The sequence below is a fragment of the Pelodiscus sinensis genome, chromosome 6 (genome assembly GCF_049634645.1).
Source record: "Pelodiscus sinensis isolate JC-2024 chromosome 6, ASM4963464v1, whole genome shotgun sequence".
Taxonomy (NCBI): Eukaryota; Metazoa; Chordata; order Testudines; family Trionychidae; genus Pelodiscus; species Pelodiscus sinensis.
The window spans coordinates 78,796,182-78,819,429 of NC_134716.1; the positions used below are offsets into that span (position 1 = coordinate 78,796,182).

The 23,248-nt window shown below is 42.8% G+C and overlaps 1 protein-coding gene across 3 annotated transcripts in view; it reads left to right on the top strand.

Annotated features, from left to right (window-relative positions):
• Positions 1 to 332: 332 nt before the first annotated feature.
• The window catches only part of HAPLN1 (hyaluronan and proteoglycan link protein 1), an 89,351-nt gene continuing 66,435 nt past the window's right edge, over positions 333 to 23,248 (top strand). The window contains exon 1 of one of the 3 annotated variants that reach the window (XM_006124342.4): positions 333 to 977. Coding sequence is in view for 1 of the 3 variants with exons in the window: in XM_006124340.4 (XP_006124402.1) it covers positions 1,270 to 1,282 (13 nt within the window). In the remaining 2 variants the exon portion in view is untranslated. Of the gene's footprint in view, positions 978 to 1,159; positions 1,283 to 23,248 lie in introns of those variants that run through there. The other 2 variants (XM_006124341.4, XM_006124340.4) reach the window with 2 other exon arrangements.

Here is a 23,248-nt window from a genome sequence, read left to right on the forward strand (position 1 = left end):
AGGTATGAAAAATGTGTTGGTGCAGTAGTAGAATGTAGATTTCTACTCATTTCATGCTGTGGAATTTGGCAGAGTGAAGGACTTGAGGGTCAACTATCGCATGGGCCAAGGAGATGGATTTTTGCAACTCTCATCCCCAATGATACATCAGATATTTTTTATGCCCTGGGAGCAGCTGGATTGTTTTCTCTTTAGGGAGTTAAAATCTGAGCTTAGAGCCAAAATTTGACCAGATCCAGGTTTTGTAACACCCTGTGGATAGGGTGGGGGCTCTCCATTTTGCAATAGTTGGGGCTTGAGTCGTTTACTGGTTAGATGGTACACGACTAACCATCGTGGGGATGGGGGCCGCCGGCCAAACCCCAGCAAGATCCATTTAGATCCAGATTTCCCCTTCCTCTTTTATCTGACCACTTCATCTACTGTCCTTTCCAGAAAACAGCACCTTCAAGTATAAAGTGGAAAGAAGTGGAATGGAGAGAAAACTTGTGTGAAGTCTCGTGTTTCGGAAGGTGTCACGCACTCTGACAATTTCTCACTTTGTTTTTAACCTGGGGCGTGCATGTGGCGTGAGGGAAATGTTGAGCTGCCGAGGAGGGCAGGACTTTAGGGCGCTGATCTAAGTAGAGAGGAGGGCAGCTGTGAAGGGTCAGTGCGCTGTATTGAGCCGCCGCGGTGTTCCAGCAGCTCTGGGCATTCTATTTTCATTCCTGGGGTTTGCCTGCAAGTTGAGCTGTAATTAAGAGTTCTTGGAGGCGTACTTAACTTGTGACGTGGTGCTTTTCTTTTCCTCTCGGTGAGAAAGTGGCTCCCTGAATCAGGACCGCTGCCATTCAGAGCCAGAAAGAGACACTCTGGACATATACGTACACACAAACTTAAGGTGAGCGCCAAAAAACTCTCTCTGCATTTAGTGTGCTCCGTTTCTAACTGCTGGGGAGTTTGGAGAGCATCTTAAATTTGGAGCTCTGGAAAAGGTAAAAACAAAACAATTGTTGTGGTGGGGAAGGAAGGCTTTCGTTCAGATGAATGGTATCCAGCACCTAATGTCTCAAGGCATCAGATAGGGTGGCGTACTAACGGGATTAGGAAGAGATCTTTGGCAAAAGTTGGAAAAGAAGACTTGAAACCGACCACCCTCTGTTTATCTGACTTTGTGTTAACAGATGAGATATCATATTGCAACTGCAGATTCTGTCTGAACTACGACAATGGTATAGTTTAGTCCACTGACTTTCTCCTGTAAGACTATATATTTCAGAGGGATTAATGTTTCGGAAAGGTAATTTCCTCATCTGTTAAAATCCCAGAAAGCGTAGAAAGGACCTGTGAAGGGGAGGACAGTGTGGGTTGAATGAAAAGCTCAAGAGTTGTGAATGTTGTTGTCTCGCACTTTAGGACTGATCATGTTAGAGGGGGGGAAAAGTCTGGTATGATACATATTTTTTTCAATATATTTTGCTTATTGTCAAATGAAATTTGAGATTACATCTCTTTTGGGCACAGGCTTCTTTATTATCTCTACGTTAACAAGAACGGTAGGAAGTTATAATATCACAAAAGTTAAATATATGAGCGATTTATCGATGCTATAATAGCAACATAGTCTCAAAAATGTGTAATTGCTTCTCATTGTTAAAAGTAAAAAACTCTCATTTCAAATGCTCCTCATGCCAAAATTAGAACTGTTGGGTATGGATGGTTTAGATGCAAGTATTTAGTTTGAATGAACTTGTATAATATGTTCGAATTGAGCTGTCATGTCGCTTTACATTCTTTTATCGCTAGAAAAATACACAATGTAGATTGCAGTTAAGAATTTTCAGTGTGGGATATGTTCCAGTATGACGTCAAGGGTTGCTTGAGGAGTTTCTTGGAAGCTAGCAGTGGGGAGGGGGGAGTAGTGGGGAGGGGCGGGGAGGAGGCAGGCGGTAGAAGAAAGAATTGTTTGAATTAATTTCTTAAATTTGAATGCAATATTGATTCACTACAAATGAACTTTACAAAAATGTAATGAGGCTTTTAATATTTACATATATATGTTTCGTGGAGTATAACTTTGAAGTAAGTAATAACATTTTCATTAGTTTGTTAGAGATGAGACACTTGACATAAGATATCTGAAAAAGTAGATGACAAAGAATTTGTAACTGGTGAGGATTCACTCTCCACTGAGTTTAACTGGCTATGCTTAGTTCTAGCCCCTACCTGTTCTTTTAATGTAAAGATACTAATAACTAAAAAGGTTTATATTCCATTTCAGTTAGCTGCCCCCAAACTGACAATAATTACAAAAGGGATATCTTGAACTCAGTGGAGAACAACTACTTTCTTAAGTGATACAAATAATAAAGTCAGTGCAGTAGTCAAGATATTGCTGGTCTGCAATAAAAATGAGCCAAAAGGCCCATCTTCCTAATAAGAGCCCTGAATATCTGAGGAGTTGAAAGGAGAAACACCATTTTGTTATGAAGTGGAGCATTCAGCAATTTTCTGTTTCAGATAAATGATTGTCAGTATAATTCAAAAGTATTCAAAAAATTTTCCCAGTAAAGAATCATTTCATTATATCCCTAATAGATCAAGTTTCCTCTCACTTTCTTCTGGCCGTTAATACAGCTAGTGCTTGTGAGAAAGGGTAAGGGAGTAAATACCTTGAGCTGTGCTTATGCAGGAATGGTTTTGGAAAATACAGATCTCAGAGAGTTCTGATGTGCTTTAGATGGTTTGCTCTTTGTGTCATAGGGTGGGAAGGAAGTTTTCTGGCACCCTGGAAAGACTCCAGAGACTTAATGTAGAAATGTGTCAGGAAAAGTGTGTTGAGATATCTAACTCTGGGCTTTGGAACCAAGAGAGCTGAATTCAAATCCTGATTTGCTTTGTCACCTTAATCAATCACTTTACCTCCCAGCCCCTCTTTAAAATAGGGAAATAAAACATTGGCCCAGTCATTATAATGTGCTTAGAGATCTTCAGGTGAAAAGTAATTAATCAAGTGCAAAATATTATTATCGGTATCCTATCTTTTAATCATTTTGAGAGATAAGTAGTAAGCACTTTGGTCTGAATTAGGATTTGTTTCTTTTTATATGCTTTTCTACTGAAGTGGTAGGTAAATTATGGTTTAAATGTTGAAATAATGTGAACTTTATATACTGCAGTTTTAAACCCCCAATTCTATGGATTAAAATTTTCAGAAAATTAAATGTAAATTTTTGAAAAAAAATCATTTTCTGATTACAAGCTTCTTCTGTTGCCTGTAAGGAATTATTAGACATTCTGGCTCCAGAGTGAGTAACTGTAGCATACAGTCATGCACTTGAAAAGGTAGCTTGTAATTTGTAGGTAACAAAATGTTCTTTGGGGTAAAAATGTCTGAACGTATTTAGGATTTCAATCAATGGCATTTAAGGAGGATTAGAGGAAACAGCTGGCTAAACAAATATTAGGTGTAGGGTGGATGCAATGGTATAAATTAATAATGCTGTTCTTTATTTACTCTATGAATGGGAGGTTTTGTGAAGATAAGATGACTTAAACATGGTCACTGTATGCCACCTAGTGGATGCTGCAAATTGGACTTTCACTATCCTCTTCTATTTTTTTAACTATGCACACATCTGTAACTAATCTAGTGCAGTACTTAATGCTAACAAGTCAACTTTATTCAATTTTAGCATAAGCGAACCAGCTAACTCTGTGTGTGTGCGTGTGTGTACGCGCGCTCATACCTTTGTGTGTGTGCAAATGCCAGTTGGTTGCAGTAAACATCAGTTTAACTTTAGTTTAATATAATTTGCACCGATAGAGCTTTTGCTGTTTCTAAGGGTAATTAAATCATGCAGTAATTAATACCCATAGCTCACATATAGTCTAGCATTTACTTTATTTTACATATATTTAAAGAAGTGAAGTGTTGAGGGCTTTTGTGCTAATATTAAAACAGGAAAGGATAACGATCTGCAATAACTGTTTCAAAGATACCTCCAGCGGTGCTTCCAAAAAAATCTATTACCAAGAATAGATTGTGGAGCTAATAAAAATATTATTTGTCGCTAAATATTTCTCTTCTTGCCAGCCATAAGAGAAGAAAATGTTTAATCATTTCTCCAGATTAAAGGTTCCTCTGCTTCTCCCCCTTCCTTTTCCTGAGATTCCCTCAATCTTACTCGACTCTGCTCCTCAGCCTCCTTAATGTTCTTTCCTTCCCCTGGACCACTCCATCTCTTCCCTTTCTCTAGGGAAGGGGGATATGTCTCTTGGTCCACAGGTTTCCTCATTCAGGTACAGACTGTCAGCTGATGTAAATTGTCATTGCACCATGAAAGTTAATGGAGTGGTGAGAATTTATACTAGCTGAGAATCTGCCCCTCAATCTGCACTTGGGGAGTGGACTTCCAGACCATGGAATCTTCTGGTTATCTGCTAACACAAACCTATTCTAGTGGGAACCACCAATACCTGGCCTTTGGAGCCAATGATGGGTCTCATTTCTGTGAGGTCCAACTAAGCACCCTCAACTCCTATTTCTCAAAAGGGTATTGAAACTACTCATCATTTTGCAGGAGCAGACCCTCTACACTTCAGCTAGCCCTGACTTTTGTCACGATCTGAATAGTAAAGTAAAAGGCAATATAAAAAGCTGAGTGTTGCTGTACAGAATAAATATTTCCCTCTCCTTTTCATTCACCAAGCTTCACAATAGGGTCTGTGTTTCTCTGTTATTAGCATAAGAGAGTAGACATCTTGAACATGATCAGTGTCTCAGAAAAAAAAACACATTTCAAAGAAGCAGTAAAAAATCACAGACCTATCTGTGTGAAGACTCCACTGGGTGATTTGGAAAGTTTTCTCAAGAGCAGTTGTTGCCCATTAACATGATACTTGAGCTAGTGCCTGAAGTACAGTATTGTATTCCTATGAATCAGGCAAAGTTTACAAATGTTGGTTGGAGAAGATAAAATGGCGCATCAGAAATACTAATTGATTTGTTTGTGTGCTTCATAGGTGGATTTGATAGACGGTATTATTCTTCTTGTCTGGAACTGAGAATACTTGGAACCCTAGCTGGGAATCAAACCAAGTCAAAGTAAAGAGAATCTTTGTTAGGCCATAAAGTCTGTCCCACCACAAAGCTTTCTACTAATGGCACATTGAGCCCCTGTCATTCTTCCGGTGCAGTGCGCATCATATATAATGACCAAATCTGCATCATTAATCATGTGTTAGAATGGAAATAAAATCATTGGAGCAGAAAATTGTTACTGGATATGTATCTCTTGTTTGGAGAAAAAAATGTCAGCTTGACATTTATCTAATGGCAAGAGACCATTATCTTGCAATATTGTTCCATTTACTGTGTCTCTTAATTATTTTAAAGACTTACAGATACAGGGAACGTATGGGCAATGGAGACAGGTTAGATTAGAGATGTGTTTGGCAGAAATCTGAGTATAAGAAAACAAATGATTTGAGAGAGAAGAGAGAACGCTTGTTTAGTGATGGTTCAAAGTCAGAGTTGATTATTTTCAGTCCACATTTTCACAAGGTGATGAATATAGTAAAGAAGTCTTTCCATTTTTAGTGTTATTTACACCGGTCATATTATCAGAAGAGCAGCCATGTTAGTATATATCTGAAAAAAAAGGGAGTCCTGTAGCATCTTAAAGACTATGGGTATGTGTACACGACAGCGTTAATGCAAGTTATCTTAATTCAAAATAGTTAATTCGAATTAACACGTCTACACAAAATGCAGTTTGAATTAGCATTGTGCTAATTCAAAGTACTGCATTCACACTGACTAGACACAGAATCGGAAGTAAGGCCAGCCAGAACCAGGTCAGGCAGGGCATCAGGCCAGGAGTATCTTATGCCTGTGCTTAAAGGGACAGCCACCCGCCCCCCGGGAAGCCGGTTCTCAGGTGTCCCTGCTTGCTTGCCTGCCTCGATGAGGGACAGCAAAGCATTTGTGTCTCTGTATGCTCTGGTTGTCCTCATTTGGGACATTACAGCACTGTGCAACATGAAGCCGGACCTGCCCCTGGGCACTCTGGTGCTTCTCCTGAATGTGTTGCTGCGAACCTGGCTGAATTTCCTGCAGGCTGCCATCCTGGAGGTCCATTGAGTGGCTGTCAGTATCCAGGAGGCCCTGCAGGAGAGCCTCTCTGGTCTGCCCCACTGGGGGCTTGTGCCTCATTCCTCCCTCCTTCCACTAACCTCTCTCTAACTCCCCTTCCTAATGTCAAATAAAAATACATTTCTTGCCAAAAACAAGCTCTCTTTATTGACCGAAACTGGGGTGGGAATGAAGGTGGTAGAGGGGAGGGGGAAACCTGGGAGGCGGGAGCTGGAAGGGGGAAACAAGGAGAAGAAAGGGAAGGAGAAGCTCAGGGTTAGGGGTTTTGCCAGATCAACTTGATTTTCATGCAAACCTCCTAAGTTCGCATGTGGCCTTTGGTGGCCAGGCTGGCAGCTTTCCTACCATAGACAGCTGTGTTCCTCTGTCTAGTGCGGAGATCATGGACGTTGGGGGCATCCCCCACAAATCTGAATAAGGTCCATGATCTCTGCCCTGGACCAGGAAGGGGCCCACCTTCTCTGGGCCCTGGCAGGCTCCTGGGAGCTGGCAGACTGCTCCTGCTGTGCAGTGGAGGGATGGTTGCCAGTGGCTTGCTGGCTCATGTTTTGGGGCCACTTGGTCAGAGCAGTGACTGCTGGCTCTGGGCTGGCAGGCTTGGAGCTGGCACAGGCAGAGTGGCCAGAGTCTGCCTCTTTAAGGGCTCTGGGGCTGTGGGAAGGGAGAAGAGATTTCCTGATTTGGCCCAGAGTGGGCACCAGGGGAAACTGGGAAGGCTGGAAGCCAGCTAATTTGGACTAAGCGTCTACACAGTGCTTATTCCAAATTAGCTAATTCGAGTTTGGTGTTTTTCCTCGTAGAATGAGATTTACCAAACTCGAATTAAGTGCCCCCCTATTTCGAATTTAATTTGAAATAGTGGGTTGCTTGTGTAGATGCTATGGAAGTTAATTCAGAATAACGGCTGTTATTCCAAATTAACTTTGCAGTGTAGACATACCCTAACAGATTTGTTTAGGCATAAGCTTTCATGGGCAAGGACCCACTTGTAGATGTCCATGAATGCTTATGCCCAAATACATTTCTTAGTCTTTAAGGTGCCCTAGACTCTTCATTGTTTGTACTGGTCATATTTTATTTCTTGGTGATACTATATCAATGCATAATTCATTAAATTATTATATCTATAAAAGATTATAATATATTTTCTTTATGCTCTATGGTGCCTTTTCCACATAGTAATGTCATAGATGTGTGGAGGCGCCATATATATGGGGGAAATATGTGTGCCCTGAAGTGCACTCCCTTTTGGAACATGTAATTTGTTCCTATCATTTTAAATTTCAGGCTGTTGCTGATCTTTGGTTTCCAGCACATGGCTATTATTTTCCATTGTTTTAAAACTGGCATCTCCGTTGTTCCCAGGGTTGGTGGCTAGCACTGGTTGTCACTGTTTTTGGAGCCACCTCCATGAAAGCTATGGTACAACACAGCTTCATTCACTTAGGGCCAGATCCTGCAAACAAGAATATGGGTACTCAACTGAAATTAATGGGAACTTTAATGGGATTCACATGAGGCTACCCATGTGAGTAAAGTTGCCTGCTAAAGTGTAGGATTTGGTCCTATATTCAAATAGGATCACCAAAAAGAAATGTATAGAACTCCAGTCCTGTGAACATTTTTATATGTATAATTTTATGTTCATTTTTAACTCCATTGACTTCTGTACAGCTGCTCTTATGAATGAAGTTTGACATGCATTCAAATGTTTGCAGAACCAGGGCCTAAACTTGTTATATCTGTAATCAGTTAATATACATGCTTAAAACTTTTGACTTTACTTAGGCTGGCAGTATGAGAAAATACTGAAAGACTAAATTGCTGAAGTGACTCAAATTGAAAATGAATAACTCCATTCAGCTATTCACATTTTAGAAAATATGACTCTGACTGAAGTATTGCACATATATTCTGTACTTTACTTCCCAGAATATCAATGTCAGTGTTAATTTCACCACAAAAAATTGGCATAATCCAATAAATGAAATACAACTGATATAATATTTAAAAGTACATTTAGAATAAGAAGAAAATGTCTAAAGATACATTCCAAAGTTTTGGTGTCTGTAGTAACATAAATGTGAACATAGCATAACGTGTTCGATCAAAACCAAAGTTTTAAAACTGGCATATAAGAAAGAATAATTCAACTAGCCAGTGTAATTATTAGACTTAAATTCCAATTACTTCTTGTTCTAGCTATAGCTACACTATTTGTTTGTAACACTAGACTACAGTACATCATTACTATGCTCCCACCTTGTGGCAACAACATATCATTGCAAACAACGTATTCCATCATTTTTATACTATAGGTACAGCATAGTCAATAGAGAAGTTTCATATCTTCACATACAAACTAATGAATATGTAATTGATTTTCTTACATTAAATGTTCTTCAACATTTCTAGAAGTCTGGAATACAATATCGAGTTTTGCCAATGTATAGGAATTTAGGCTACTGCATATCTTTGAAAATATAGTTTTCTTCTGTATTCTTACAAATAATCACTCCTAACTACATTTCATTTTGCATAAACAGATTTTTCTACTCACCCACTGTTGTGTGTTGGTTTTGGAGCACTATGTTACTGAAAATAAAATTGTACTTACATGGATAAATGTTTGTGTGTGAGCTTGACATATACATGTATGAGCTCTCCTGCTTTAATGAATTCTGGAGACTGGATGGACACTTCAGTACCAAAGAAATGATGGGAGGGAGAGGAAGAACTTTTCCAAATTTTATTTTAAAGTTATATTATTACCGTATTTATTAAAACTGTTCAGATTGACTTCCATCTGGTCAGAGTGGGTCAAGTTCTCTTCATATTTATGTTGACTTAAATCCAGAGTAACTCCACTGACATCAGTGGAATTTCATCTGTGTTGAAGCAAAGTGAAAGCTCTGCATAGGCTCTCTCTGTATATACAGAAATCACTGATGAAGACATTTATTTTCAAACTAGGGGTGATGATCCTATTACATTATTTGGTGATAGTGACATAATTTGTGTACCCCAGATGATTGATGCAGATGCTGTTGTAATATTTATTGTTTGTTATTGTTGGGACACTCCTGCACCACTACTGAATAGCTTCATGTTGTTTCACTTGCAGCCTACTCCTGACATAACAGCATGGAAACATGTCTACTTCCTTCTAGCTGATTGTGGGTTTGGACAAATCTATATTTAGTTCTGTGGTGCAGTGTACAAAAATCCTTCTCAGAACTATCCTATCCTATCTGGTTCAAATTGGCATGCCATGACTAATCTTTCAGTACATAGGAAACTGCCAGTGAATCTATAATTTACATATTTCATATGCAAGCTGTCAGTCATTTCAGGGCTGTAGCATGAGAAATAATGTAGCCCCAAAAACAGAGCCCCAAAGCCGACAGCCAGGACCATGGGTGGCATCAGACGGACCAGTGGCCAGGACCTCGGCAGCATCAGAGGAGCTGATGCCCGGGCGCCAGGTGGCAGTAGGACCCCTAGGCATAAGTTGGTATCCGGGACCCTGGTGCAGTGCCATGCTAGGCACAAAGCCTTCTGCCCTGCCTATGATATGTACTGTGCAATATGCAAATATGTTTGAGCAAAACAGGCAAAGTGAGAGTTCTGTTCAGGCCACAACTACTACTAACATAGCACCCTATTTTTAGGCGGCACATCTCTTTTGCAAATGCTCTCTCCTGACTTACAGATTTGGACAAAATGAAAGTAGCAGTTCTGGTCTTATGTAGATGCATAAACCCCTCATCTATGGGAATGAAGTTCATGAGGATGATGTGGTGGATTTACGCTGACATCAGTGAGGGAGCATCTGGCTCATATTTTACAAATATGAAAGGTTAAGTTTCGTGTAAAATACAGAATCAGATTCCATATGAAGTGCAATGGGCACCCACCCCTGCTGAGACACTTCTCTGGCCAGATTAGCTGAAGCTCCTGCTGTCAGGTTCCTTGGCCACTGGTACACAATGCATCCTTAGGGCTTAACCCTTTCCTGCCCTCCCTGTAACCAGGGGCAGGAGGTGGCTGGGTTATATCATGACCAGCAGCCACCTGGAGGTGTTAGCTGCCTTTCAACTCTGTGCAGGCAGGAAGGCACAAGCTTCTTCCAGCCATGGTGTTTGTGGGAGGGAGAGTGGGGAAGATGAGCTACGCAAAGACATGGGCCAGATCATTCCCCCTCCACCACTTCTTCCATGCAGCTGGAAGCAGCTCCCATCCCCCACCCCTGCACAGTACTGAAAGACTGCTGCTGGTCACATTCTGGTGTGATGCCTGGCAGAAATCTGGGGAGAAAGTATGTGACCATGTGTGCACCCACATGTTGCCTTGGGAGGCTATGACACCAGGTACCAGGAGGTGCGGGCCCATTCCAGGGGCCTAGCCAGGTATGGATGGCAGAGCCCTCTGAGCAGGGTGAGTCGGGTCAGGTCAGATCAGTCAGTGTGAAAGAGGTGTACGGGAATGTGTGTATGTGTTGCACGGTCTGACATGGATGTTGCAGGACCAAAGAGTTATACGTTACACTGTTATTCCTCCTACAAGGAGGTTTAACAGGTAGTTCAATTTAGGGCTTTAATTGGAAAAACTGGGTCCCTGCCGTGTGTAGACACGGGCAGTTAGTCCGGACTTGTAAATTTTTAAAAATGGTGACCGGCCGGAAAGATTCAAATCAAATCGGGATATTTAAATCCCGAGCTTGATTTGCAACTTTGAATGCCTACATTAGCCTCCCTACTTTGAACTAGGGGGCTAGTGTAGACATAGCCTTAGAGACTTTGTTTTTCAAAGATATTTTAAAATTCTGGGGCACAATTATGTGGCAGCTTGAAAACAATAGAAAGTTCATAGATTCTAAAGCTGGAAGGGACAGTTTTGAGCAGCTAATTAGTCTTTCTGTATAACATAGGCCATAGAACATCCCTGGATAATTCCTAAAGCAAATCTTGTAGAAAAAACATCAGTCTTGATTTAAAAATTGCTAGTGATGGAGCAACCACCATGGTGCTTCATGAATTGTTCCAGTGCTTAATTACTGTCAGGGCTAAAAGTGTATGCTTTATTTCCAGGCTTTTCTGTGGCCGTACAGTCACATTAAACATGGCACTCTGAATGCATTTATGGATATCCAGTGGCCACCAAATCCCTTCTAAGGGTATGTCTACACTACAGCACTAATTCAAACTAACTTAATTCGAATTAGTTAATTCGAACTAAGCTAATTCGAATTACTGCATCTAGACCTAAAAACTAATTTCAGTTAGTGTTGTGCTAATTTGAAATATCATGTCCACATTAAGTGGACCCTGAACCGAAGTTAAGGCTGGCCGGAACCAGTGCCGGAAGGGCATCAGGTTAGGACTTAGAGTATGGAGCTGCTGCCTCACACTAGCCGAGGGCTGTGCTTAAAGGAACCCGACCTCCACCCCGGACAGACAGTTCTCAGAGTTCCCCACTTGCTTGTCTAACTCAATGAGGGACAGCAAAGCAGTCCTGTCTTGGAGTGCCCTGAGTGCCCTCACTCGGCACATCACAGCACTCGGCCACCAGCCTGGCTGCACTTGCCGCAGGCTGACATCTGGGGGGGGGGGGGGGGGTTAATCGGGGAGCTGTCAGGATCCAGGAGGCCCTGCAGGAGAGCTTCCACTCCGAGGAGCCCGCAGAGCCACGCCAGTCCTCCCCATCGGGGGCTCATGCCCCATTCCTCCCTCACCTCATTCCTCTAAGCCCTCCCTAGCCCCTCTTCCTGATGTAAAAAATAAATGATCCTTGTGTTCAAAAATAGAAACTCTCTTTATTTAACAAAACTGGAGGAGGGGAGGATTAACCTCTGGAGAGACTGGGAAAAGGAGGTGGGAGAGGGGAAGAGAGAGGGTGGAAGGGAGAGGGGAAACCTGGGAGGAGGGAGCTGGAATGGGGAAGCCAGGGGAAGGAGGAGGAGGGGAAGTATAAAACTATGGTACGCCATATCTTCAGTACTGTGTACAGATGTGGTCTCCTCACCTCAAAAAAGATATTTTGGCCTTGGAAAGGGTTCAGAAATGGGCAACTACAATGATATGGGGTTTGGACCAGGTCCCATCTGAAGAGAGGCTAAATAGACTGGGACTTTTCAGCTTAGAAAAGAGGAGACTGAGGGGGGATATGATAGAGGTCTATAAAATCATGAGTGGTGTGGAGAGGGTGAATAAAGAAAAGTTCTTCATTAGTTCCCATAATATAAGGACTAGAGGACACCAAATGAAATGAATGGCCAGCAAGTTTAAAACTAATAAGCGAAAGTTCTTCACACAGCACATAGTCAACCTGTGGAAATGCTTGCCACAGGATAGAACTATAACAAAGTTTAAAGAGAAGTTAGATAAATTAATGGAGGTTGGGTCCATGGAGTGCTATTAGCCAGGGGGTAGGAACGGTGTCCCTGGCCTCTGTTTGTGGAAGGCTGGAGATGGATGGCACGAGAAAAATCACTTGGTCATTGTCTTCGGTCCATCCCCTTCGGAGTACCTGGTGTTGGCCGCTGTCGGCAGACAGGCTACTGGGCTAGATGGACCTTTGGTCTGACCCAGTACGGCCATTCAAAACTCAGGGCTCAGGGTCGGGGGTCTCACTGGACCAACTTGATTTTAATGCAAACCTGCTCCTGGGTTCGCATGTGGCCTTTGGTGGCCAGGCTGGCAGCTATCCTGCCCTAGACGGCAGCATTCCTATACCTAGTGCGGAGGTCGTGGATGTTGGAAGCCTCCCCCCAAACCTCGATGAGGTCCACGATCTCCACACTAGACAAGGCGGGCACCCGCCTCTTGTGGCCCTGGGCAGGCTGCTGGGAGCCGCCAGCCTGGTCCTGGGGAAGAGGCGGAGGGCTGGGTGGCAGCGGGTGGCTGGCTCATGCTGTGCCAGGTGCAGGGTCTGCTGGCTGGGTGCTGGCAGGCTTGGAACTGGCACGAGCCCCGTCGCCAGACCGTGCCCCTTTAAGGGTTCCGGGGCCGGGAGGGGGGGCAGAAGAGTTTCCCTGGTGGTGCCCAGAGTGGCCACCAGGGCAAGCGGGGAAGGGCTAGCCTCCAATTAGTTCGAATGAAGTGGCTACACAGCACTTAATTCAAACTACTTAATTCGAACTAGGTGTTAGTCCTCGTGGAATGAGGTTTACCTAGTTCGAATTAAGTGCTCCACTAGTTCGAATTAAGTTCGAACTAGCAGTTTGCATGTATAGCCGCTATGAAAGTTAATTTGAACTAATGGCTGTTAGTTCAAATTAACTTTGTAGTGTAGACATACCCCAAGAGTTTTAGAGATGTTGCAGCCTTTGTTCCTGTCCAAAGATGTCATACGGAGTCAAAAAAATGTCATAAGCCACTGACCAACAGGCAGTGCAATGGCACAAACTACTTTCAGTCATGAGTTTGTCTCAGCAAACTTGAGTTGTTGCAAATGTTTATTGACCTTATAGCAGTAATTGTGAACGGGATGTGTGAAATTAATAATCCTTGCTCCAATGAACAGGGAATACAAGCAGTGCTGTTTAATCACTATTATGAAATGTTTTTGCTTGCTATTAAGAAACAATACTCATTTGTCAGTCGTCAGAATATCTAACCAAGAACAGAAGTAAGATCCTTGTAGTCCTCTGCTTGCCAATTAACTGGATCCTTTATAAGATAACTGTATTTACCCACCCAGTCCTCTTCCCCTGTGTTCCAGCCTTTTAAGATATTTCAAAAAGAAACTCCACAAGTCTCTTGATAAGGGCTAGAGGAATTTTTATAAAGTTCATATCTGTTTTAGGTGTTGTTTTTTCTCCTCGAGTTGTTTCCCAATAGACACATACATAACAAATCCTTTAATCAACAGCATACACATAGGACGATAGCAAGCTAGAGAATATCACATTACAGACAATATAGTTTTTGACGGAAGGACAGTTGTTGCTTGAGCTATACTTACAATTAGCTAACAACAGAATGAAGAAGCTTGAGGTTAACAAAAATCCAGAAGGAGTAAATAGAGTAACAATTTTACTCCAGGGTGGAACTATTAAGACCATATTTGTACATTCAATTAAAAGACACTAGACTGGACTCTTGGCTATTCTTTTGGGATCTGTTTCTATTAATTCTGGCACAATAAGTATCTACAAACAGCTGAACTCAAGGTATACCCTTCCCTTTAGCAGTGGTTAGGGTTGCCAGACGGTTTCAACAAAAATACCAGACACACTTGAGATTACATCACAATCTACATTACATCTTATTTAGAAAATATTGGCCATTTCTATTTTCTCATTTCTATTTTCTCAATTTGTTTCCCAAACAGAAAACTCAAATACTGGACTGTCTGGTTCAAAACCGGACACCTGGCAATCCTAACAGTGGTATCGTTCCCTCAAGTGCCCTCCTGCGAAAAAGTGGGTAGTTAGCCAATTAAACTTATAGTTTGACTAGTTAACAATTTACACAGGATTTTACATCCCTATATAGAAGACTGTTATGGTAAAAAAAATACCCAACAAGCCTATCATACAATAATCACAAAACGTACCTTCTGTTTTTATTGTTCCTGAATTCAGAGCAAATAATGGACATCACTGCTGCAATTGAGATACTATGAATGGGCCCTGAAAATATGGATATGCAAGGGAAATATTGCCAACCTATGACTGTGCCAGTATAACTTTTTCCAAAAAGCCTAATTTAGGGCATTTAAATAGATGTGTTTGCAGTAATGGACTTGGACAGAAGTCTTTTGCTGATGACAAATTTAAAAGCTATTAGTCATTTAAGGATAATTCTATGGTAAAATTCCACATAAAATGTGAATGCAAGTCCTTTTATAGTAAAAATTAACATAAATTCCCTCTTCTCAAACAATTTCTGCATTACCACCATCAATGTCCCTGTTATATCTTTTGTAAATCAGAGAGCACAAACACATGCAGACACAGTATATATTAAGTATGAGCAGGTTTACCTGGCATTAACTGGGTCCTTCAGGGTAGAGGGCTGGTAGTGTGGCGGGTGTGGGATTCAGGGCAGAGCTTTGGGAATGTGAGGAGAGGGGTTGCAGAAGGCTGGGAATGGGAGGGAGGGATGCAAGAGTGAGGGTTGGGGGTGAGGGCTGGGTCTCCAGCCACCAGGAGTCTTTTCTCTTCCCCCAGGCTCTGCCCTCCCAGGACTGCGGCCAAGGGCCAGGAGAAAGGGAAACGATTTGGGGCAGGGGGCATCTTACTGGTGTGGAGGCAAGCAAAATGGCAGAGCCCTAGCCCAGCTGGCCACTACTTTGGTGGTACAGCTGCCCTCAGTGAACACTTTGTAGGTAGCTCTCCCCTGTGGGCTTACTGCCCCTAGTGGCCACTCTCATATCATGTCCCTCCGAACAGCAACCCTTCCCTTTCCATGTTATGGAAAACAGTCCATTCTTCCAGGGCTTCTGATTGTCCTGGCATAACCAAATCCTGACCGTGATTTAAGAGGAAAGTGCCTATCAAATTCAATGGCACTAGTTCTTACCATTGAGGAGGAATTCTTGAACAAATGGACTCACAGACAGACACACAGACAGACACACTCTAAAAAAAGTGATGGCCTGCCAGAGTTAGTCCCTTGAAGATTGCTGCAACTTTGTTTAGCTGTGCCTCCACAGGTATTGGGCAATTGCAGCTCTCGTTGTCCATGAATCACTGTTTGCAGTCAATGGGAGTGGCAGGAAGCAGCATGGAGACTTCCCACTACTCCTATAGCCCATGAATAACAATCTATGGCCAATGAGAGCTGTGATCACCTGATACCTACAGCGGCACAAGTAAACATAGACATGGGGGCCCATCAGGGCCTAACGTTGGCAGACCAGATCCAGCCCACAGGCCAGTATTTGCCCATTCTTGATTTAAAATATAGAGAGGGATAAGGTGTGGTGCATTGTAGTAGTTCCTTCTTTGCTCCTCAGGAAGCAATTGGTCACAGCACCCGGATGCCATGAGCAGACTTCCTTCTCTGTCCCTGCACTGGCTCAGTTCTGATGGCTAGCAAGTTGTTGGTGTGGGAGCAAGGAGTCTATCACTCCCTATCCTTATTTAGTTAGACAGAGAAGTAGAAGAAGCCCTGAGGAGCTGTCTCTTCTTCCTGCTCCTAGAGCAGTGGTCTACAACCTTTTAAAGCACAAGATCACTTTTTGAATTTAAGTGCAATCCAGGATCTACCTCAAACCCAAATGCTTTTGCACCACCTCCTTCTCTAAAGCCCCACCCCCGCTCACTCCATCTTTCCTCCCTCCCCCATTCTTCCTCCCTTTCATCAGGCAGGGGCAAAGGGTTGGGGTGCAGTTTCTGGTCTTGGGCTAAGGGGTATGGAGTGTGAGAAGGGCTCTGAGCTGAGCCTGGGGCAGAACTTGGGCTGTAGGAGTGGGGTCAGGGTAAGGCTCTGTAAGGGAGTTTGGGTCTAGGAGCGCTCAGGGCTAGGGCAGGGGCTTGGGATGCAAGAGAGGGGCCAGGTATTCAGGATGCAGGCTCCAGCTGGACACTGCTTACCACAGGTGGCTCTTGTGAGGTGGTGCAGTGGGGTTAAGCTGGCCCTGCACCACTCTCAAAAGCAGCCAGCAAACATCCCAAACCCTGTTGTGCCCCTCATCCCTGTTCTGTGGAGACGGAATACAGGGTGGGAGAGGGGAACAGCTCCAAGGCAAAGCGCAGGAGTTGCACAGCAGTGGGGGGCGGGGGAACTTGATAGCCTCTTGGCCAAACCAGTCAAGATCACCTGTCAGAGGCTTCAAGATCTATCAGTAGATCCTGATCTACTGGTTGGTGACCACTGAGCTAGAGTCTTATCATCCCCTACACTACCGCCTTATGTATAAAGCTGGACTACAAATTGTATCTAAGAAGCTATTCCTGCTTTATAGTGGTAATATTTATGCAGAACTACATTGTGAGTGAGGAGCTCCCATTTCATCTCCCCTGTTTTACCACCTGTGAGGCCTGCAGAAGGGTCATCCAGTTTCATAACTACATGCAGAGAAGCAGTGATTGCAATTCCCAAAACCCAGGAGCAACTCACCAAAAAAAGCAGTTGATGGATTTTTGGCTGCACTTCCATCACACCCATAGAAGGGAATCTACTGCACTTCCCATCAGGGTGTGGTAGGTTACTTTGTTTCCCAACATAACCAAGGAGCTCCAGACAGCACTGAGGATCCTTAAAGTAAAATGTTTCCACTGCTCCCCTGGAGAGAAAGGGGAACAGCTTCATCCTATCCTCAATCCAGGGATTATCCTGAAATTGCATAAAAATAAAAATAATTTGTTTAAACCAATATTTTTGTTAAAAACCTCTCCTACATTATGCCCTACTCAAGTAAATTCCAGGGCTACGTCTAGACTGGCATGATTTTCTGCAAATGCTTTCAACGGAAAAGTTTTTCCGTTAAAAGCATTTGTGGAAAAGAGTGTCTAGATTGGCACGGACGCTTTTGCGCAAAAGCACTTTTTGCGGAAAAGCGTCCGTGCCAATCTAGATGCGGTTTTGTGCAAGAAAGCCCCGATCGCCATTTTTGCCATCAGGGCTTTTTTGCGCAAAACAGTCCTGAGCTGTCTACACTGGCCCTCTTGCGCAAATACATTTGCTCAAGAGGGCTTTTTCCCAAACGGGAGCATCATAGTGTTTGCAGAAGAACACTGACAATCTTACATTAGATCGTCAGTGTTCTTGTGCAAAATTAAAGCTGCCAGTGTAGACAGCTGGCAAGTTTTTCCGCAAAAGCATTTGCTTTGGCAGAAAAACTTGCCAGTCTAGACGCAGCCCAGGTGTTTCAATGCATGAAAATAACTTTTTGCAGTACAATGTGATCTTCCAATAATTCTTTAAAAATGCAAATGTAACCTCATTAATACTGGTGTACAATTTTTTAACATATCTGCTTTTAAAACTAGTGGGGTTTAATAAGAACGGTGAGTTGCTTTTTAGAAATACAGTTCTACTGTCTGCATAATTTGTCAGTGAAAATAAATTATTGTAAAGCCTATCTACTATTTCATTGCTGTTCTGTTATCTCCACATAGAAGAAATTTTATAATTAAGATTCATTCTTTAAAAGCATCAGAGGGGTTTTCTTTTAAAACATCTGTCACTAAAAGATTATTAGTGTGATGAAGCTAATTAAACTGTTTTTGTTTTTCTCTTCTACTAATTTCAGTAAAATTTATGTTGGTATAATTTTGACATAATACAACCTATGGGCTCTACTCAGATTAAAATGTACAACCACTTCCTGCCCTGAGGTGTGTAAGACCCGGTGAGTCACATACCATATTGGTACACATAACCAACCCAATGCAGAAACAGATTAGCCCACTGTGTAAGGACAAATGGTGGGGTGGAAACTTTGCATCTTGGGCTATGTCTATACTGCCTGGTTTTGCGCAAGAAATATGCAAATGAAGCTAAGCGTGGAATATCACCAAGCCTCATTTGCATAATTAATGAGTGACTGCTTTTTGGGCAAGAGGCTTTTATACAAAAAGGAGCCATCTACACTGCTCCTTCTTGTGCAAAAACCCCCTCTTGCGCAAGAGCCGTTTTTCCGCTTTTTTTCTTGTGCAAATCCAGCGCAATGTAGACATAGTTGGTGTTGCAGAACTGCTCAGTTAACAAAAACAGTCCACTGGATAAGCTCTCTGATCCCTATGTGCAATGCATTGCTACTAGTTATGTCATGTCTACACAGGAATGTTTTATCAGTATACTATACTAGCAAACAGATCCCATTGTGAAAAAAAACTATAATTCTAGAACCACTCTTCCCTGGTCCATGGGGGCTGCATGGGCTATGATGGTTCATTCATTTCTAGGGAAGAAATAACTGTTTAAGTACTTGGTGGGAAGAAGAGAGACAGGCAGCAATTAATTCTTGGAGAATTACAAAAAAAAAAGACTTTGTAGAAGATAGGGCTGGATGTTTGGGAGGGTGGAGGATGGGTTCATAGCATTCCAGTCATTGGAAAGAAGAGGTTGTGAGGGTGCAGGCGTATACTAGAAGGTTTTGCTGGTATGTCTATGAGAGTTAGGGGTGTAACTTTCTTTTTGTCACCATATCTAGAGTGGCAAAAGCCATAGTGTAGACACAGCAAGGAGTTCTGTGGCATCTTAATAACTAACAGATGTATTTGGGCATAAGTTTTCATAGGTCAAAACCTACTTTGTCAGGTGCATGGAATGCATCTCCATCCATGCATCTCACAAAGTGGTTTTTGACCCATGAAAACTTATGCCCAAATACATCTGTTAGTTTTTAAGGAGCCACAGGACTCATCATTGTTTTTATAGATACAGACTAACATGGCTACCCCTCTGAGTCTTGTCACCATGAGTGTAGATACAGTTATATGAATACTCTTTTGCAAAACTTGAGTCATTTGCCAAACTGGTATCGCTATGGATAGTAATTCCATGCTCCAATAATAAGAAATTAGCAGTAGGGATATATTACTGACCACCTGATCAGGACAGCGATACTGACATTGAAATGCTGAGGGAGTTTAGAGAGGCTACCAAAATAAAGAACGCTATAATAATGGAGGATTTTAATTATGTCCATATTGACTGGATACATGTCACCTCAGGAAGAGAAGCAGAGATAAAATTTCTGAATGGCTTAAATGACTGCTTCTTGGAGCAGCTGGTACAGGAACCCACAAGGGGAGAGGCAATTCTCGATTTAGTCCTGAGTGGAGTGCAGGATCGGGCCCAGGAGATAACCGTTACAGGACCACTTGGGAAAAGTGACCATAATATAATAACATTCAACATTCCTGTGGTGTGAAGAACACCTCAGCAGTCCAGCACTCTGGCATTTAATTTCAAAAAGGGTAATTACACAAAAATGAGGAGGTTAGTTAAACAGAAATTAAAAGGCACAGTGACTAGAGCCAAATCCCTGAAAGCTGCATGGAAACTTTTTAAAGACACCACAATAGAGGCCCAACTTAAATGTATACCCCAAATTAAAAAAAATAGCAAGAGACCTCAAAAAGAGTCACCGTGGCTTAACCGCCATGTAAAAGAAGCAGTGAGGGACAAAAAGACATCTTTTAAGAAGTGGAAGTCCAATCCTAGTGAGATAAATAGAAAGGAACATAAACACTGTCAAATCAAGTGTAAAAAGAAAAGCAAAAAAAGATTTTGAGGAACAGCTAGCCAAAAACTCAAAAAGAAATAGCAAAATGTTTTTTAAGTACATTAGAAGCAGGAAGCCTGCTAAAAAAGCAGTGGGTCCCCTAGAAGATCGAGATATAAAAGGAGCAATCAAGGAGGATAAAGCCATTGCAGAGACTCACCAAAGGCTCTTGTGTAAATTACATTGCCATGGGATAAGAGGGAAGGTCCTTTCATGGATTGAGAACTAGTTAAAAGACAGGAAATAAAGGGTAGGAATAAATGGTAAATTTTCAGAATGGAGAGGGGTAACTAGTGGTGTCCCCCAAGGGTCAGTCCTGAGAGCAATCCTGTTCAACTTATTCATAAATGATCTGGAGAAAGGGGTAAGCAGTGAGGTGGTTAAGTTTGCGGATGATACCAAACTGTTTAGGATAGTCAAGACAGAAGCAGACTGTGAGGGACTCCAAAAAGATCTAACCAAACTGAGTGATTGGGCAACAAAATGGCAAATGAAATTTAATGTGGATAAGTGTAAAGTAATGCACATTGGGAAAAATAACCCCAACTATACGTACAGTATGATGGGGGCTAATTTGGTTATGACAAATCAGGAAAGAGATCTTGGAGTTATCGTGGATAGTTCTCTAAAAACTTCCACACAGTGTGCAGCGGTGGTCAAAAAGTCAAATAGGATGCTAGGAATTATTAAGAAAGGGATAGAAAATAAGACACAGAATATCTTACTGCCCCTGTATAAAATTATGGTACACTCACATCTTGAATACTGTGTACAGATGTGGTCTCCTCATCTCAAAATAGATATTTTGGCCTTGGAAAGGGTTCCAAAAAGGGCAACTAAAATGATTAGGGGTTTGGAACGGGTCCCATATGAAGAGAGGTTAAAGCGACTGGGACTTTTCAGTTTAGAAAAGAGGAGACTGAGGGGGGATATGATAGAGGTATATAAAATCATGAGTGGTGTGGAGAGGGAGGATAAAGAAAAGTTATTAATTAGTTCCCATAATAGAGAACTAGAGGACACCAAATGAAGTTAATGGGTAGCAGGTTTAAAACTAATAAAAGAAAGTTCTTCTTCACACAGCGTGTAGTCAACCTGTGGAACTTTTTGCCAGAGGAGGCTGAGAAGGCTAGGACTATAACAGATTTTAAAGAGAAGCTAGATAATTTCATGGAGGTTAGGTCCATAAAAGGCTATTAGGCAGGGGATAGAAGTGGTGTCCCTGGCCTCTGTTTGTCAGAGGCTGGAGAGGGATGGCAGGAGACAAATCGCTTGATCATTGTCTTTGGTCCACCCTCTCTGGGGCACCTGGTGCTGGCCACTGTCGGCAGACAGGCTACTGGGCTAGATGGACCTTTGGTCTGACCCAGTATGGCCATTCCTATGTTCTTATGGTATAAACTCTTCCAACATAAGTACTTTTTGTCAGTATAATAGTGTGCTGCTGTGTCCTTTGAGCCTCGACCCATAAAGCTATACCAGGAAACCTTTTCTACTGTAGATTACACTTTCTTAGACATGAGTACTACCCTCCTGTCTGTTGTATGGGAAGCACTATTAGGCATGAATGTTAATTTAAGGGGATTGGTATATGGAGATCTTCAGACCTGCAGTTTCCTGCACTCCCTACTGTTTGGTTCCTTAAAAGCTCTTCTCTATGTGAATAGCATTCAGTCAACCAGGAAAGAACTGTTTCACCTTCCCATATTCCCTTCCCATGCACTAGGCCAGTAGTCACCAACCAGTAGATGGGGATGTACTGGAAGATCTTGGAGCCTTTGACAGGTGATCCTGACACATTTGGCCAGGAGGCTATCAAGTGCTGGCACTTCATCTGCACCTCTCAGCATTGCCGTGCTACTCCTGCCCTCTGCCTTGGAGCTGGCCCTCACCCCCAGGAACCTCTTGTTTGCTGTGCAAGGCACAGGAAGAAAAGGAGGCGATGCTGTCATCAGAGTGCCCCTCGCCCTCCCCGTACCCCATCTCCACAGGGAAGGAGGCAGGGCAAGAGTGTTTGGGTTTGAGGTAGATCCTGAATTGTTTTTAAATTCAAAAAAGTGATCTCATGCTTGAAAAGGTTGGAGACCACTTCACTAGGGGCACTAGAGTAGCATAGCCAATTACAGTGAGAGACAGTAGCTAGGTCAATAGAAGAAGTCCATAGATGTGTCCACATTAGAGGTTAGGTCAGGGCTGGACAAAATACAGCCCAGGGGCTGGATCTGGTCTGCCAACCCACCTGATCTGGCCCTCAGAGGCAGCAACGAGTCCCAGGCAGGCTCCCCATCTTGCCCTGTGTGTCATGCAGAAATGCGGCTGCAGGGCTCCTTTTCTGTTTTAAAACTGTGGAGGGAAGGATAGAAGTTTCAGGAGCCACTACACCCCCAGCACAATCCTATTGGCTGGTTTCTGACCAATGGGAGCTCTTTGTTGGAATGACAGGCAGCCAAGAAGAACTACACCCCCTCTCCTCAGCTCAGTTATTCAATGAAGCACATGACCTGGCAAGCAGGCTGGCTGGCTGAGAAATCTTTTAAGCTGTGCAAGCCTTAGCTCTGCAGGCAGGCAGACTAGTTTGGCAGCTGGCAGGTAACTCTCTTGGCCACATCCTGCTTCTGGCACCCCATCCCTTTCCTGCCCCAACCCTCTACCCTCCTCCTCCCCCCACTCAACATACCCTAATCCTCTGTTCTCCTCTTACACCCATACCCCACTCCCAGATCTTGCACCCCAGTCTCCTGCCCCAGATCACAATCCCCTCCTACCCTACATCACATCTCAAACCCCTGCACTCTAGTTCCCTGCTCTAGGTCACAACTGCCTTCTTCACCCAAACAGCCTCCCAGACTCCAATCTCCCTTCTGCACTCCAATCTCTTACCCCAAGCTCCTTTCTGCACCCAACCTCCATCACAGACCCCACACC